The 15,310-nt window shown below is 48.5% G+C and overlaps 7 protein-coding genes and 2 non-coding genes across 9 annotated transcripts; 3 read left to right on the forward strand and 6 right to left on the reverse strand.

Moving 5' to 3' along the window:
• Nucleotides 1-1,209: 1,209 nt before the first annotated feature.
• Nucleotides 1,210-4,097, reverse strand: ACHE_20480A (RFX family transcription factor; the record flags this gene model as incomplete). The annotated part of the gene is made up of 3 exons (XM_043284788.1): nucleotides 1,210-3,193; nucleotides 3,251-3,971; nucleotides 4,079-4,097. The coding sequence occupies 3 exons, from the start codon at nucleotides 4,095-4,097 to the stop codon at nucleotides 1,210-1,212; spliced, it is 2,724 nt and encodes a 907-aa protein (XP_043133544.1).
• A 769-nt stretch (nucleotides 4,098-4,866) lies between these two features.
• ACHE_20481S (uncharacterized protein) lies at nucleotides 4,867-5,787 on the forward strand (the record flags this gene model as incomplete). Its single annotated transcript, XM_043284789.1, has 1 exon — nucleotides 4,867-5,787. One exon carries the CDS (start codon nucleotides 4,867-4,869, stop codon nucleotides 5,785-5,787), a length of 921 nt encoding a protein of 306 aa, XP_043133545.1.
• A 603-nt stretch (nucleotides 5,788-6,390) lies between these two features.
• Nucleotides 6,391-6,525, reverse strand: ACHE_t20009A. Its single transcript has one exon. It is a non-coding gene; the product is annotated as a tRNA-Leu (tRNA).
• Nucleotides 6,526-6,937: 412 nt separating this feature from the next.
• Nucleotides 6,938-7,051, reverse strand: ACHE_t20010A. The gene has a single exon. It is a non-coding gene; the product is annotated as a tRNA-Leu (tRNA).
• A 924-nt stretch (nucleotides 7,052-7,975) lies between these two features.
• TCA8 (succinate--CoA ligase (GDP-forming) subunit alpha) lies at nucleotides 7,976-9,402 on the reverse strand (the record flags this gene model as incomplete). Its single annotated transcript, XM_043284790.1, has 7 exons — nucleotides 7,976-8,476; nucleotides 8,542-8,624; nucleotides 8,679-8,704; nucleotides 8,767-8,829; nucleotides 8,892-9,018; nucleotides 9,100-9,128; nucleotides 9,236-9,402. 7 exons carry the CDS (start codon nucleotides 9,400-9,402, stop codon nucleotides 7,976-7,978), a joined length of 996 nt encoding a protein of 331 aa, XP_043133546.1.
• A 368-nt stretch (nucleotides 9,403-9,770) lies between these two features.
• On the forward strand, nucleotides 9,771-11,547 carry ELP3 (Elongator subunit ELP3; the record flags this gene model as incomplete). Its single annotated transcript, XM_043284791.1, has 2 exons — nucleotides 9,771-10,074; nucleotides 10,124-11,547. The coding sequence occupies 2 exons, from the start codon at nucleotides 9,771-9,773 to the stop codon at nucleotides 11,545-11,547; spliced, it is 1,728 nt and encodes a 575-aa protein (XP_043133547.1).
• Nucleotides 11,548-12,141: 594 nt separating this feature from the next.
• On the reverse strand, nucleotides 12,142-12,651 carry ACHE_20484A (uncharacterized protein; the record flags this gene model as incomplete). The annotated part of the gene is made up of 4 exons (XM_043284792.1): nucleotides 12,142-12,219; nucleotides 12,294-12,386; nucleotides 12,487-12,544; nucleotides 12,614-12,651. 4 exons carry the CDS (start codon nucleotides 12,649-12,651, stop codon nucleotides 12,142-12,144), a joined length of 267 nt encoding a protein of 88 aa, XP_043133548.1.
• A 413-nt stretch (nucleotides 12,652-13,064) lies between these two features.
• HIS6 (1-(5-phosphoribosyl)-5- ((5-phosphoribosylamino)methylideneamino)imidazole-4-carboxamide isomerase HIS6) lies at nucleotides 13,065-13,956 on the reverse strand (the record flags this gene model as incomplete). Its single annotated transcript, XM_043284793.1, has 3 exons — nucleotides 13,065-13,348; nucleotides 13,415-13,601; nucleotides 13,657-13,956. 3 exons carry the CDS (start codon nucleotides 13,954-13,956, stop codon nucleotides 13,065-13,067), a joined length of 771 nt encoding a protein of 256 aa, XP_043133549.1.
• A 170-nt stretch (nucleotides 13,957-14,126) lies between these two features.
• On the forward strand, nucleotides 14,127-15,043 carry ACHE_20486S (uncharacterized protein; the record flags this gene model as incomplete). Its single annotated transcript, XM_043284794.1, has 2 exons — nucleotides 14,127-14,480; nucleotides 14,534-15,043. The coding sequence occupies 2 exons, from the start codon at nucleotides 14,127-14,129 to the stop codon at nucleotides 15,041-15,043; spliced, it is 864 nt and encodes a 287-aa protein (XP_043133550.1).
• Between the last annotated feature and the right edge of the window lie 267 nt (nucleotides 15,044-15,310).

Below are 15,310 nucleotides of genomic sequence, written 5' to 3' on the forward strand. Positions count from 1 at the left end.
GCCGCCTCTGGATTCCCAAACGAACGCCTTGCGGGGCAATGGACTTCTGCGACCACATGCGCAGTTCTTCATTGAGCGTGCGCAGAGTATGGTCAACATCAAATTTGATCCCCCTCCGTATGTCTTTCCCCTTCCTACGCAACTAAAGAGCCTTGCTAACTGATCTTGCAGGTCTGGTAGATACATCCTAATCAAACTATGGAGTCCCCATAACGGAGGTAACATCGACATCCAAAGCGTCATCGTGCATGGTTTCGCGGGTCCTCGTTACTTCCCAGCCGGTGGTCTACGATAGCCACGTCTCCCTTTTCACAATCACCCCCTCTCTCTCTCTTCCTCGTCTCCTCTTCTCGTCCTCACGTTATATGAATATGGCCACGTCCTTCACAATACAGCTGGGTACAAGCTATAACTTGTTTCATACATTGCTCGTTGTCGCTTTGTTTACTTCAGGGTAGTTTTAAATGGGTCGTTATTATGACTTATGCATGCACCGGATGGGCTCGGATCGGTTCTGGTTCATTTGAATTATATCTGTACTAGCATATATCTAGATGGTACTGGGTGGAATCGATCTAAGGGATACATAGAATGGTACTTATGCTATTATTCCTGCAGTCTATTGCTGTTCTTGTACAAAGGTCTCTGATACTGGTCACTGCATCATTAACATCAGGTTAGTTACCAGAGGAATACACCAGTCGATGAGATGATATTAGAATTATAGCCAATGATGAGTTGATCAGACGAAAGAACCCCAAGAAGGTCAGGACTTAAAAGAAAGATAAACAAGAAAGCAGGTTAAAGAATCACAAAAAGAAGTTATTTGACCAGAAATATGTACAATGACCCCGAATGCTCTCTCAAGACATCCAAGAAATAAAAGGGCAAATAAAAATTCAGATACAGAGGTAAAAAGACATAATAAACGCGGTTTCCCGCGCTATTATTAAAATGATAATATAGCCACCCTCAGGAAGCCCTATGACAGGGCGGGTTGAAATCTTCTCGAATCAATCGATGCTTCGTTGCTCATCTCTCATGCAAAGATTGTTGAACGCCTGGCGCAGTGATGGAAAGAATTGCCTGTCAAAAAGTGGTGGGGCAATGCTCCAGAAAAGCAAAAATACACAAAATAGAAAGGGGAATCCAACTCCGACCATGAAGAAAGCAAACAATGGTTTCCAAAAAGTGGCCACCTACGGCCGTTCATATGACAACGACATCTCCTTCAGCGTCTGCTGGATCAGAGGCCATCATGTCACCATATTTCCCCACGGACATCAGCATGGAGTCATCATCAAGGTCTATTGCGCTGTCATCATTGTTTCCGGCATGAAAATTCGCAATGTTCTCAGCGACAGTGGTGGGCTTGGGATTATCCAAATTACTTTGGTTCGATTCGGTTTCCATGCGGCGTCCATTCAAGCATTGCTCCTGATTTTGGGGCGCTTCACTGGTTGCTGCCGTGGAAGGTGCCCGAGAGACCGACTGACGGTCCTGCTGGGATTCAGTCGCCATCACTGTATCATTCTTGTCGCTAATGGCAAAGCTGGGCTGTCTCATAGCGAAATTGTTCATCTCTGATGATTCTGTCCTGAGGGTTGCATTCTGCAATGTACTTGGTGACGAGCGCATGAAACCACCTTGCTCCGTTTGCCAAACCATCATCTCGTGAAAGAAAACCTTTGTCATCCACCAAGCACTGAAGCTCTGGGCACCGCCCAATGTTAAACGACGAAGGACACAGTCCCATAATGCGTCGGCCTTTTCTATAACACACTGTGTACGGTGATTGGGGAACATTAGTGCTAGATTGAGGATGAATGATACCCATTTGTCAGGGAAGTTATAGTCATCACCTGTTGAGGACTGCACAGGGTACTTATGCGCCTGGATGTCATCTTCGGTATCTGGGGTTCCGAAGAAAGGCTGGCAAGGAGCGACACTAGGGTCGCTTACGGGTGTAAGTAGTGCCCGGATGTCGTGCTTCAGAATCTGTTCGGTCACCCGCTCAGCGCATCTCGGAATATTTGCTTTCGAAATCATTTCCTTAGGGTCAATCAAGGTTTTGAAATCGAACCACATCTGATTCCTGTTGTCGGGGTGGCAGAGCCAGGCAGCGGCGGCATTGGCAGACTGGTTCACATCAAGCATGTGTCGAAGAAGACTACAGAAGATGTTTGCCGGGATTAAACGTGCGAGAGAAACATGTGCGGGCTGGGACTTAAAGGTTTCGGTAATGTGGGCGGTGAGGCGCTGCGATATCGAGCTGAAAGCATCCAACACTAGCTTAGGCACGACCTGCGTGGTCAGCGGTGCCACGAATGCAATCATTTTCTGGTACATGAGCCAGTCACACTCTTTGATCCACGGGGCAATATCAAGGTGCGTGAGAAGTTTTTGCACCGGGACTGTCAGGGTTCCATGGAAAGCGGAGAAATATCGTAGGAGGTTACGCTCTTTGCAATATCTAAAACTGTCGATGACTGATATGCAATGAGACCGGTATAAGGCCGCAAGAGCTGCAGCTACCTTCAAGTCGGCGTTGGGAGGAAGGTATGGATGGATATCAGGGAGCTGGAGAGAATCATTGTCGACACAGTAGGTGTCTGCAGAAGGAAATCGAAGCATGTGATGAATCATTTTCCCGGCGTGGCTACCGACATTCTCGAGGGTCATTGGCGGCTCCAGGTCGCCACGAGAAGCAGAATGGCAGTCACAGCCTACAGTCGGCAAACTAGCCGACATGCGAGGAGCGAACGAGGCTGTTGGTGATGGAAACACGGCCGTGTCAGCCGGGGGTGGTGGTACTGCGCCAGCACTATTGCCCTTGTCAGATCGCCGATAATGGTCATTATGCTTGTCATGTTTTCCAACGTACCCCTTCGATAGCGCATCTTCAGCCCTGTTTTCTGGTGGAACACTGGCATTTGATGAAAGCTGAGAGCCCAAAGATTGAGGTTTCTGTTGCTTCTCCTCTATGACAGTCAAGTCAACATAATGATATTTGGATTCCCCGCGGACACCAAGTCGACGTGTTTGCACGTTGGGGAATATGATGCGCACAAGCTTCCCAAAGGAAGCTGGGTTTAGAACCGAGACACGCTCGGTTCCACACTTCTCAGCGTAGCAGCAGTACACGCGGTCCCGTCGAACAGAGCCGCTACTCTTTCTGCAGTTCTCCCTCAACCTGCAGATACACCGTCAGTACCACATATGTAAAGCGAACAACATTAATAGAGCATACCAGATCATGGCAAAGACCTGTTTGACCTTCTCGGCTTTGCCTCCGGCACCTTCGTGTTTCAAAACCTCTGCTGCCATTTGCTTCAGCGAGTAACCTTCGTACTGGCGCAACAATTTGCGCAATTCGTTGTCGTTCGCTAATGATGAACTCGATCCCTTTTTCTTCTTTCCGCCACCAGCCTCTGAGTTGTCATTATCCTCCAACATATGCTCCGGTACATGATTTTCAATGCCATTGTCATACAGGGATTGGTACTGGGACATGGACACACCGGATAACCCGTGCCCTGCCAGTTCCGGCGGCATCGCTTGCTGAGAAATGGCGTGAGTCTGTAGTGCATGGTGTGAAAAATCTTCTGCTCGGGGCATGACGGGATGGTGTGCGTCCGGCAAGGTCGGGTCCAACGAAGTACCATGCACGGGATGCGACAGGTTGGGACCAAAACGCATAATAATATCTTCTGGGTTGTTGCCAAAAACATTGTGACCCGTGGCCTGTTGAGTCGGGAGGAATTGCGCGAATCCGTCGGTAACATTTTGGTCCTGGGTCTGCTGGGAATGGATACTGGCAGTGGAGCCTCTGGATCTCGGACGACGACTATTCCGCGAGATTACATGTTCGGAACGAGCCCTCATGGGATCCGCAGTTCCAGGACGGCTATGCGGTGGTACTATCTGAGTGGACTGAGAGGCAGCACTCGAGGACTGCGAGGCTGCTCGACCTGTTCGGTGGGAACAAAACAGTTAGCGAACACATAGCCATTGGGCAGTGACGACGTGCAAAATGGGGAAAATCAAGCAGGGAACGAATGGCAACAGCTGTACTTACCCATCTCTGGAGGCAACATGAGGCTCTACGACGCAGCTCCCGTGCAGGTGTGGCCGGTGGTTTCGTGGTTGTTGCTGGGTGGATGGCGGTAACCACGGGCGATGGCGTTTCTTGTTTTGGCGCAGCTGCTGCTTCTTCCAACGCCCACCGTCGGTCGGTCGAGGGATCTCACACCGCTCCTGGTGGCTGGGGACAAAAGGGAAAAAAGTTATATGGATAAATACCCAAAAGAAGAAACGTTATTTGTCGAGAGAAGCCAGCTAAAGAGGGCACATCGCTGCTGTGACGGCCTGGTCACGTTGGTTGATTATCACGTGAGGTGTGGTTGTTTGCTTTATTGCTTTGTTGATAAATATGGCGTTACCTCCTTTCTTCCTTCCTCATGTTGATTATTCTCGTCGATAGCTACCTAGGTAGAACCCATGAGTTGGACGTTCCATCATCCTAGTAGAGCGCCGTGACATAATAATCAACATCCTCCTTTTATACCTTAGGGAGAGAAATACCAAAGGCTTCTCCCTTCAAGGGATTCGCTGGTGCCGCAGTTCGGGAGCTGGCCAGGCTATAACAGTGTCTCCATTCAAGTTTCCATCCTCAAGTTCATCCTCAAGTCAAGTCAAGCGCTGCTTCAGTTAAGTTTCTAGAGCTCAGGACTGAAACTTCTGTTGTTGGCATATTCAAGTTCAACTTTCAAGAAGTCCAGTGGTTGCGACTATGCTGGCACCCCTTCAAGTTCTCAAGACTTAAGTTTTTCAAGATTCAAGCTCACGATCCCTTTCTTAAAGATCATGGACCCCTTTCAAGAACTCCGAAACGAATTTTCTTCTACGATCCGCGCCCTCCAGAATGAAATCGAATCCGTCAAAAATGAACCCAAACCACTTCAACGACCAAAGCCATGCCTCCCTGATCCCGAGAAATTCAATGGCCAATCTTTGAAGTTTGATACCTGGCTTGCTTCGATGAAGGCTAAGCTTAGGATTGATGCTCCAGCTATTGGTGATGCAGTGGCTCAGTTCTACTATGTCTATCTGAATCTGGAAAGCAAAGTCCAAGCTCTAGTTCTTCCCCAGTTATCTTATGCAGAAGACACCAACACCTGGGATTACAACACCATCCTTGATCAACTATCTCTGGTTTATGACAACCCCAACAAGGTTCAAGAAGCTGAAGATTATCTACTAGTCCTAAAGCAGGATAGTGGTGAATCTGTGGCAGCCTACATCGCCAAGTTTGAGAGGATTCTTTATGAGGCAAAGGGCAAAGATTGGCCTGATGTCACCAAGATTTCAGCGTTCAGGAAAGGCCTCAATCCTACTCTCCGAGGACGTCTCAACCAGCAGTTGAATCTTCCAAAATCATACACTGATTTCCTTCGTGTGGTTCAACAATTGGGAAGTCATTCTTTCAGCTCAAATTCCACCAATGTTTCCCACTCTCAATCACACCAATCTGGCTCTCACACCAAGTCTGATCCTATGGACCTCAGCGTCATCAATATCAACTCCCTGTCAGCAGCGTCCACCTCCCTAGATGAAAGGAACAGACGACGACAACAAGGATCCTGTGTGAGATGTGGCTCCTCTGATCATTGGGTGAAGGATTGTTCCATGAAGGCACACAAGGAATCCAATAAAATATGGAACCAGCAGATGATTGCAAGGTTAGAGGCAAACCGTCTTGATGACCTTAATGATCTCGATGATTGATTTTTGGAGATGTTTGGACATGTTCATGTGTTTTTCTTTTTCAAGTGTCTCATGTATTGTTGCCTTCTCATGTTTTCTTACCTGTGGGTTGACCATGACATTGAGGACAATGCCTATTGAAGCCGGGGGGTAATGTGACGGCCTGGTCACGTTGGTTGATTATCACGTGAGGTGTGGTTGTTTGCTTTATTGCTTTGTTGATAAATATGGCGTTACCTCCTTTCTTCCTTCCTCATGTTGATTATTCTCGTCGATAGCTACCTAGGTAGAACCCATGAGTTGGACGTTCCATCATCCTAGTAGAGCGCCGTGACAGCTGCTTGGTGAAGTGTCGTTCGTGTAGTTCGGTTGAGCGAAGGAATAAACAGAAATCGCCCGTTCCTCAGACAACGAGGCGTTGTTTTGCATGTTGTCACGTGCGCTGAGTCAGACATGCCACAACAAGTGCTGGAATGGTTGATTTACTGAAGAATCTAGGATACATTGGAATTCTGCAGGGTGAAAGCAGTTTATTTTGGGAGATCTATTTATCTAGTTGACTTTTGGAGACTGGAAAGAAGCGTCTTAGAAGGAGCAAAAAAACAAGGAAAAGACAAAAAGCTATGACAAGAGTGGGATTCGAACCCACGCCTCTTGCGAGAGTGGAATAAAGATGCTACTGCACTTTATCGTAGCCAGGTATTCCCGGTCAAGCTTATCGCTTGAGTCCACCGCCTTAGACCGCTCGGCCATCTTGCCAATTGATGTAAGGATCTAGTATTTAGTGTTATATGAGACTATATGGTAATTCTCAAACAGTTTCTCATGTTCTACACCCATCAGTGCCACCAAGTACTCTGTTCATATCTGTACATACTAAACCACAATGCATCATTAAATTGAAAAATGAAAGCTGCAACGAGCTCCACTAGCAATGACCTGTGAATTATGGAGATGCTGCAAATTGTCCCTACCCTGCAAGGGATGCTTTGTGTATTCGCGCGGCAGATTAACGGAATTCTAGCGATATCAATGGAGCTTATCAGATACATGGCTTTAAAGGGGACTGGACGGAGTCGAAGAAGGGGGAAAAGGAAATAAGAAGAAGAATGGCCATGATCAAAGCAAACGAAAACAAATGATGTTCGGAAAACAAAAAGCAAAAAAGAAATGACAAGAGTGGGATTCGAACCCACGCCCCCTGTCGGAGATCAGGAAACTTCAGAGGAAGTTGTATGTTAAGGTAACCTTAACCTGACGCCTTGGACCGCTCGGCCATCTTGCCTGTTGTTGAAGGGTGCTCGCCTATTCAATTCTATCAATAAATTAAAAATATGCAACTGTTGTCATTGTGTGCGCACTTTCTACCCCGCTGTCTAACAATTGAATTTTGACTGCATATCATATCAAATATACTCTGTTTCTAAAAGAGATTCTGCTAGCTGCTTGTCTCATTTTCATCCACAAGGCATGTCTAACTTCCCAATCCGTTGCGTCCATATATAGTCTGGGTCAGTTAGCCCGCTCAAATATATATCTCGACTGTAAGTACACAGTAAATAACGTCACACTCATTTCCCCTACAATCCATGCAGCACAACCCCATTGTTCCCGTACATCCGTACGCGTATTCCCATAGACATTGCTCCCTCGCTTGCTGCTTTGCTGCCATCCATACATCATTCACCACACAAAGCTTTCGGCTTCTTTTGCCGAATCGTCAGTGGAGCAATATCCGACTCGGAACATACCGATACAGATTCGGAGCAATCCGGACCGTCGATGACAATTGTTAGTTGAACCTACGTCCATACGGCACCGCGCAACTTCTTCACTCAGACCACTGTACTGCATAACAAACAATTTCTACAAAGAAAAGTATAGCCTTAGACACTCTAAACATAGAAAAAGAAAAAGAAAAAGAAAAAGAAAAAGAAAAAGAAAAAGAAAAAGAAAAAGAAAAAGAAAAAGAAAAAGAAAAAGAAAAAGAAAAAGAAAAAGAAAAAGAAAAAGAAAAAGAAAAAGAAAAAGAAACAGAAACAGAGAAGCACAGACATGGCCAAGTGGGAAAAAAGTAAAATAAACAAACGAACCCGTCTGGTTGAGGGGTATATATCCCGGCCCTTCCGTACGCACACAACCACGCGTCACTACTGATTTCGGGGCGCGTCCCTCAAAACCAGGGAATCTTTATTCTATCTCAACGAGTCTAGACAAGGTCACGCTTGACAAACTCGGCAAGCAGGGTCTTGCCCAGAGCAGCGGGGCTTCTCTCCACGACAACACCGGCATCCTGCAGAGCGGAAATCTTCGAGTCGGCACCACCCTTACCACCGCTGACGATGGCACCAGCATGACCCATACGACGGCCCGGAGGAGCGCTGATACCGGCGATGAAGCTAACAGCAGGCTTGTTGTACTTGTTGTTGGCCTTGAAGAACTCGGCGGCGTCCTCCTCGGCGCTACCACCAATCTCACCAATCATGATGATACCCTCGGTCTCGGGGTCCTCAAGGAAGATACGAAGGCAGTCAATGAAGTTGGTACCAGAGAAGGGGTCACCACCGATACCAACGACGAGGGACTGACCAAGACCGGCCTGGGTAGTCTGGTTGACAGCCTCGTAGGTCAGGGTACCGGAACGAGAGACGATACCAACGCGACCACGTTTGTGGATGAAGCCAGGCATGATACCGATCTTGCATTGGCCCTAAAACACATTCACATCAACATCTATTCGAACTCGTGCGGAGCGTAAAGATGGATCAAACCTACGGGAGCAATGATACCGGGGCAATTAGGACCGACCAGACGGGTCTTGTTCTGGGTCTTCAAGATGTCCGTAATGCGCACCATGTCTGTAGGGCTCTAGTTAGCTATGCGAAACCGAAAAAAGTAACCGAAAGCCATACCGTGCTGAGGGATGCCCTCAGTGATACTGTGAGAAGCAAAAAGTTAGTCAATCAAGCTCGTAGAAGCTTCAAAAGTACTATAACCTACCAGACAGCCAGAGGAACCTCAGCCTCAATGGCCTCCTCGATACCCTTAGCGGCAAGCGGTGGGCTAGTGAGGATTAGCCTTGCGATACAACAAACCCATTTCAAGCATGTATATAGGAACCATACGGGACGAAGATAGCAGAAGCAGTGGCGCCAGTCTCCTTCACGGCATCGCTGACGTTGGCGAACACAGGGCGGTCCAAGTGCGTCGAGCCTGCCTTCTTGGGGTTGGTACCACCAACAACCTTGGTACCTAAGGACTATCGTGAGTATTCCTACTCCATTCAACGGCGCATATCGCCTGTGTGTCACCGTATAGGAAAGTGAAATTTACCATAGGCAATGGCTTGTTCAGCATGGAAACTGCAAAATGAAGGAAGAGCAACGTCAGCCTCATTGCTCATTTTGATTGCAGTGAACCGCACACATCCCACGGCGCTATCACCACCTTGAAAGGATACACCACTTACGTTCCCTGCTTTCCGGTGAAACCCTGGAAGATCACCTTAGTGTCGCCGTTAATGCGAAGGTTAGGGACAGTCTCAGAGTAAATTGCGCTGGCACTGGCATATCCCCGGCGCTGCACAGCAGCAACATTCTGGAGGGCCGAAAGGGTGCCACGGCGGAAGGCCTGCATGGTGCTGTAAAAATAGAGAAAAATCGAAGAAAAGAAGAAACAAAAGAGAGGAGAGAGTCAAGTCTGGCGGGGTTTTATTTATAGCAAAAAGAGAGGGAAAGAGGGAGAGTAGATGTTTAATGACAGCAGAAGAAACGCGGTTTGGGAGAATTCGGGACAAAGCTTTAAGCGGATCCGATTTGTTCTCGGTTGGCAGCCTCGGGGCTTTTCCTTTGAATTTTTCCCTCACTTGAGAGAGAGAGAGACGACTATCGCCAACGCAGGCTGATTTTTATTCTCGGGACCTGAACTTTCGATTTCATTTTATTGAACGTACCCAAATCAGTTTTCTACGGTCGCATCGCAGTTGCGATCGCGACAATACAACGATGGCGACCATGACTATGACCGTGCCGCCCCCCTCCAACAAGCCCAAGAAGACCGCAAAGCTGCCTCCGGAGAATGAAAGATATATGCGAGCATGCTCTGATATCGCCAATGTGCTTATCCAGGACTATGAGAGCCAGATAGACCCTATCAAGCCCAAGAAGGATATCAATTTGAACAAGCTGCGGGGTCAGATTTCGAGGAAACACTGCTTGAGCAGCCAACCGCCACTGACGGCCATTATTGCTGCGGTGCCCGAACATTACAAGAAATACATTCTTCCCAAATTGATTGCGAAGCCGATTCGTATGTTTTTGCTGAAACTTGAAGTGATGTTGTATGCTGACCAGCGCAGGGACGTCATCTGGTATCGCCGTTGTCGCTGTTATGTGTAAACCCCACCGTTGCCCTCATATTGCCTATACGGGAAACATCTGTGTCTACTGCCCCGGTGGTCCTGATTCCGACTTTGAATATTCTACCCAGTCCTACACCGGATATGAGCCCACATCGATGCGCGCCATTCGAGCGCGCTACGATCCTTTCGAGCAGGCGAGAGGTCGGGTGGACCAGATTAAGTCCCTTGGTCACAGCGTCGACAAAGTTGAATATATCATCATGGGTGGAACATTTATGTCGCTGCCAGAGGATTATCGGGAGTCGTTCATTTCACAGCTTCACAATGCGCTGAGTGGATATCAGACCGATAATGTCGACGAGGCCGTGCAAGCGGCCGAAATGAGCAACGTGAAGTGTGTTGGAATTACAATCGAGACTCGACCCGACTACTGTTTGGACACACATTTGAGCAGCATGCTTCGCTACGGATGCACGCGACTGGAGGTCGGAGTTCAGAGTTTGTATGAGGACGTTGCGCGGGACACCAACCGAGGCCACACGGTTGCTGCTGTGGCCGAAACATTCAAGCTCTCGAAGGATGCAGGATTCAAGGTGGTCAGCCACATGATGCCTGACCTTCCCAACGTCGGCATGGAGCGGGATCTGTACCAGTTTCACGAATACTTCGAGAACCCTGCTTTCCGTACGGACGGTCTGAAGATCTATCCCACTCTGGTCATCCGTGGTACGGGTCTATACGAGCTCTGGAGGACGGGTCGCTACAAGAACTACACCCCAAACGCACTAGTTGACCTAGTAGCCCGAATACTCGCCCTGGTGCCCCCATGGACCCGTATCTACCGTGTGCAGCGTGATATTCCCATGCCCCTGGTCACCTCTGGTGTGGAGAACGGCAACCTGCGCGAACTCGCGCTTGCTCGCATGAAAGATTTCGGAACCTCCTGCCGCGACGTCCGCACTCGTGAAGTTGGCATCAACGAAGTCAAGAACAAGATCCGCCCATCGCAGGTCGAGCTCGTCCGCCGCGACTATACTGCCAACGGCGGCTGGGAGACGTTCCTCGCCTACGAAGATCCCAAGCAGGATATCCTAATTGGTCTGCTCCGACTGCGCAAGTGCAGCGCTACGCATACCTTCCGTCCCGAATTTACGGGTCAGCAGACCAGTATCGTGCGAGAACTGCACGTTTACGGTACCGCTGTCCCCGTGCACGGCCGTGACTCGCGCAAGTTCCAGCACCGCGGATTCGGTACCCTTCTGATGGAGGAGGCGGAGCGCATTGCCCGCGAGGAGCATGGGAGTCGCAAGATCAGTGTTATCTCCGGTGTTGGTGTGCGTAGCTACTATGGTCGTCTCGGATATATGCTTGATGGTCCTTACATGTCCAAGATGTTGGACCCTATTGAGGACGAGGAGTAATCCTCCTTTCCTTATGAATATGCTGGACGATAAAAGTTTCTTTCTTCGTTTCTCTTTGGCGTTGGGATAACCCTTGACTTGGGAGGCATTTCTGCATCTGTGGCGTTCACAGCGTTGTCATGAACAGGTATGTAACTTTGTACGAGTTTGATGAAATGGTCTTGAAGATAAAAAGTTAAATGATAGATGATTTATATTCTTAATGAAAAAGCAGTTGTGACGCAGCAAAGCATATACAATATTGTATATGTACAGAAACAACAATGTCTTAGTCTAAAGCAAAGTAAGAGACACCGGAAGAAGAAAACCTTAGAATAAACACCATGTAGCAAAATAAAGAACAGAAATCCAGCCTTTCTCCATTACCATGCACCGTATCTCAGCAGTTGAAAGTTGTCTTGTATATAAGGGTAGGCTGGCGATTTCCGCAACCAGCACAGTTTTGAGATCGAGTGCGTCATCCAAACTGAGATCCCCAGGCATAGCAATAGAACCAGATCCCCAGGCATAGCAATAGAACCAGACAAATAAAACAAAGGAAAATAAACAGAGGCTTTCATCAAAATTGTGAAATCAAAACCAATCAGCAAGCTTCTAGCTCAGCGATATGGCGCCACCCCTGCTAGCTCGGATATGGAGGTAGGCCTGGAAAGCACAGAAGACGAAGAATGCCTATTTCAAGAAAGACAATTAGTTAGCCACTGATATATACATATGCAAGAGTATTCGACACTGGGTAGACGTACGGCGTATACAATCACGGCGGTAAAAATCGAGGCAGCAACGGCAGGGCCATTCTCCGGGTCGCCTTCAGAGCCGGTGTAACCAGGGTGATCGTGCTGAACAGAGAGAATATCCGTTAGTTTCTATAGACGCAGGATGATAGGCTCGCATATCGTAGCCAGGAGGACGGATCGATAGACAGGATGCTGGACGAACCTGGTATAACGTTCCGAGGACGGAGAGGATGATGACGGCAAAGAACGAGATGACAACGCTGTACCACGAGAGAAACCAAGTCAGCGATCATAAACAAAGGACCTTGCGACAAAGTAATATATCGTACCACGACCATGCGTTCAAAGCAGACACGATGGGCTTCATCTTGAGGTTTGGCAAACGTTCGATGCGATAAGACGACGGAGTTCAGGAACCAATCGAATTCGTGGTGCTGATGCAGACGGAGTTGGATGAGTCTTCGAGAGACTTGGAGAATGTCTGCCGCTTCCTTGATCCCGGTATACCAGGAAAAGTGCACAGAGTTGACGGTTTGGAGGTGCGATTGATGTTCTTGGGAGGTGAGTTTCGGAATGTTCGATGGCGGCGAAGCGCCTAACCGTTCTGGGCGGTGATAGAGGTATTGATATCATGCACGACGAATGCAACTTCCCACGTAGCAAACACGACTATGTCGCTTGTTTTCTATGTGTTCTCTGTTCAATTCTATTAATTTTGTTCTATATCTTTGGACTTTTATGCAATTGCCTCATGCCAGACATCCGTATATACACACGTCCTCAGTGCGCCTTATTCCATTCTATGCACTCATCAAAGGTAACACCAGACCCTCCAAATATATCCAAAGCGCTACCAATAGTAAGATCGACCTTTCCTTGACTGCTGACATGGACCTTCTCAAGGTCCTGGAGATGCCGCGCACCTCCCGCGTATGTAACAGGAATTGTACACCATTTAGCCAACTTAGCGACCAGATCTTCGTCAACACCCTGCTGCAAGCCTTCCACATCTGCCGCGTGGATGAGGAACTCGGAGCAGAACGGTTCCAGGAATGAGATAGATTCTTCTCCAGCATTAGCGTGCCATACCGTTTGGACGTAAGGTATTCAATGAACCAGAGTAGACATACCTTGGTTAATTTCCATCTCTGTAATTGTCTGCCAGCGGTTCATAGCCACGAACCAAGTATCATCCTTTCTGCGGCAGCTCAGATCCAAGACCAGCTTTGACCTGTCGCCTCCAAGAGCAGCGAGAACGCGCTCTAACCGCTCTTGAGAGAACTTGCCCTCCGAAAATAGAAACGATGTGATAATGACCTGTATGGCACAATTAGCATGCGATCTCGAGCCAAACGAGTTCGGATATACCTACCTTCTCAGCACCCTGGTCAATCCAATACTGCGCATTCTGATCCGTGATACCCCCAGCAACCTGCAATCCTCCTGGCCATGTACTCAGTGCCTCCTTAGCTGCATCGTCATTTCCCGGGCCAAGCTTCACAACGTGCCCTCCACGTAGATCATGCTTCTGGTACAAACCTGCATAGTGGTCGGCGGGGAGCTTGGATACATAGTTGGTCCTCAGGTCCGAGGAGACGTCACTCAGCGTTCCTCCCACAATCTGCTTGACCTGGCCCGAGTGAAGGTCAATGCACGGCCTGAATTTAGTCATTTTTTTTCTGTCTTAATGGTTGCCAATGGGGTGTCTTGCGCTGTGCAAATCGAGGGGTCGGACCAGAGGACTTATCTTATCGCACGTGACTGAGCGGTGTCCGAAGAAAAAACCTCCGTCGGCTTTGACGAATTTCGCGATCAATAAAGAACGAAACGCCACAATTCAAAATGATCGGAAAAAGGAAGAGAGACACGTCCGTCGTGTCGCGATTTACGACGAAGAAAGAGCAGGAGCAAGATACATCAGTTCCTACGACGCCTACCGAGGTCTCTCATGACCTGTTTCGCAAATTCTTCGAATCGCAGTTCGAGCCGTTAGATATCGGGCCCAGAGTGTCGCGGAAAGAAGAAACAAAGGTAGAAGAGGGTGATGATGACGACGAGGAGGGATCCGAAGCCGGATCTGACTGGGATGGTCTTTCAGGAGACGATTATGGTGACAAAGTGGAAGTGATCGAACACCAAGATTCGTCTGTCAAGACGAGCGGTCTGCTGGACAAGAAAGCCCGCAAGGCTTTTATGGTATGACCTATACGCTATGGATGCAGAGGAACTCGTTGCTAAAAGGTGTACAGAACGCAAAGCCACCATCATTCGACGTCGACACAAGCAAATCGGAAACCAAACCTACCAAGGACTCTGGCGAAGACGAAGAGGACAAAGTTACAGACGCAACGAACCTGAAAAATGACCTTGCCCTGCAGCGACTGCTTAAGGAATCCCACCTGTTAGACTCCGCAACCGACCTGGTGCCCACCGGCAAGAACCGACATAAGGCTCTTGATATGAGAATGCAATCGCTTGGAGCCAAAGCGTCACTCTACGACCAGAAGATGCCGTCGGCACATCGAAGGGGAATTAAGACTAAGGTTGCGACCAAGGAGGACAAGCGGCGACGAGAAGCGAAGGAGAACGGAATCATTCTCGAGAAACCTGCCCCTAAGAAACAAACCAGCAATAAGCGGAGGGAGCGTGGTGTTGGAGGACCATCTGTTGGGAAATTAAGCGGTGGAACCCTGAACTTGAGTCAACGAGACATCAATTCCATTACACGACGGTCTAAGGGATCCAAGGGCCGCCGTTGAGGCAGAAATGGAAGGCATGATACCCATTGAATAACCATCTAGCCCCAGCACCAGCCAGCCAGCCGGTACCAGTGGGCACCAGCAACCGGCACAACGGCTTTGGTGGTAAGACACGATTTGTCGGATAATACCTTGTATAATTATCATCATACTGCCATCGGGTGGAAGGTCTGCACCTTTCCCTTCATTGGGCACACCGGTTCACCACGGACCATGACGAAGAAACGAACACGAATGTAAACAGCACTACCAACATCAAAACAAAGA

The sequence above is a fragment of the Aspergillus chevalieri genome, chromosome 2 (assembly GCF_016861735.1).
Source record: "Aspergillus chevalieri M1 DNA, chromosome 2, nearly complete sequence".
Lineage (NCBI taxonomy): Eukaryota > Fungi > Ascomycota > Eurotiomycetes > Eurotiales > Aspergillaceae > Aspergillus > Aspergillus chevalieri.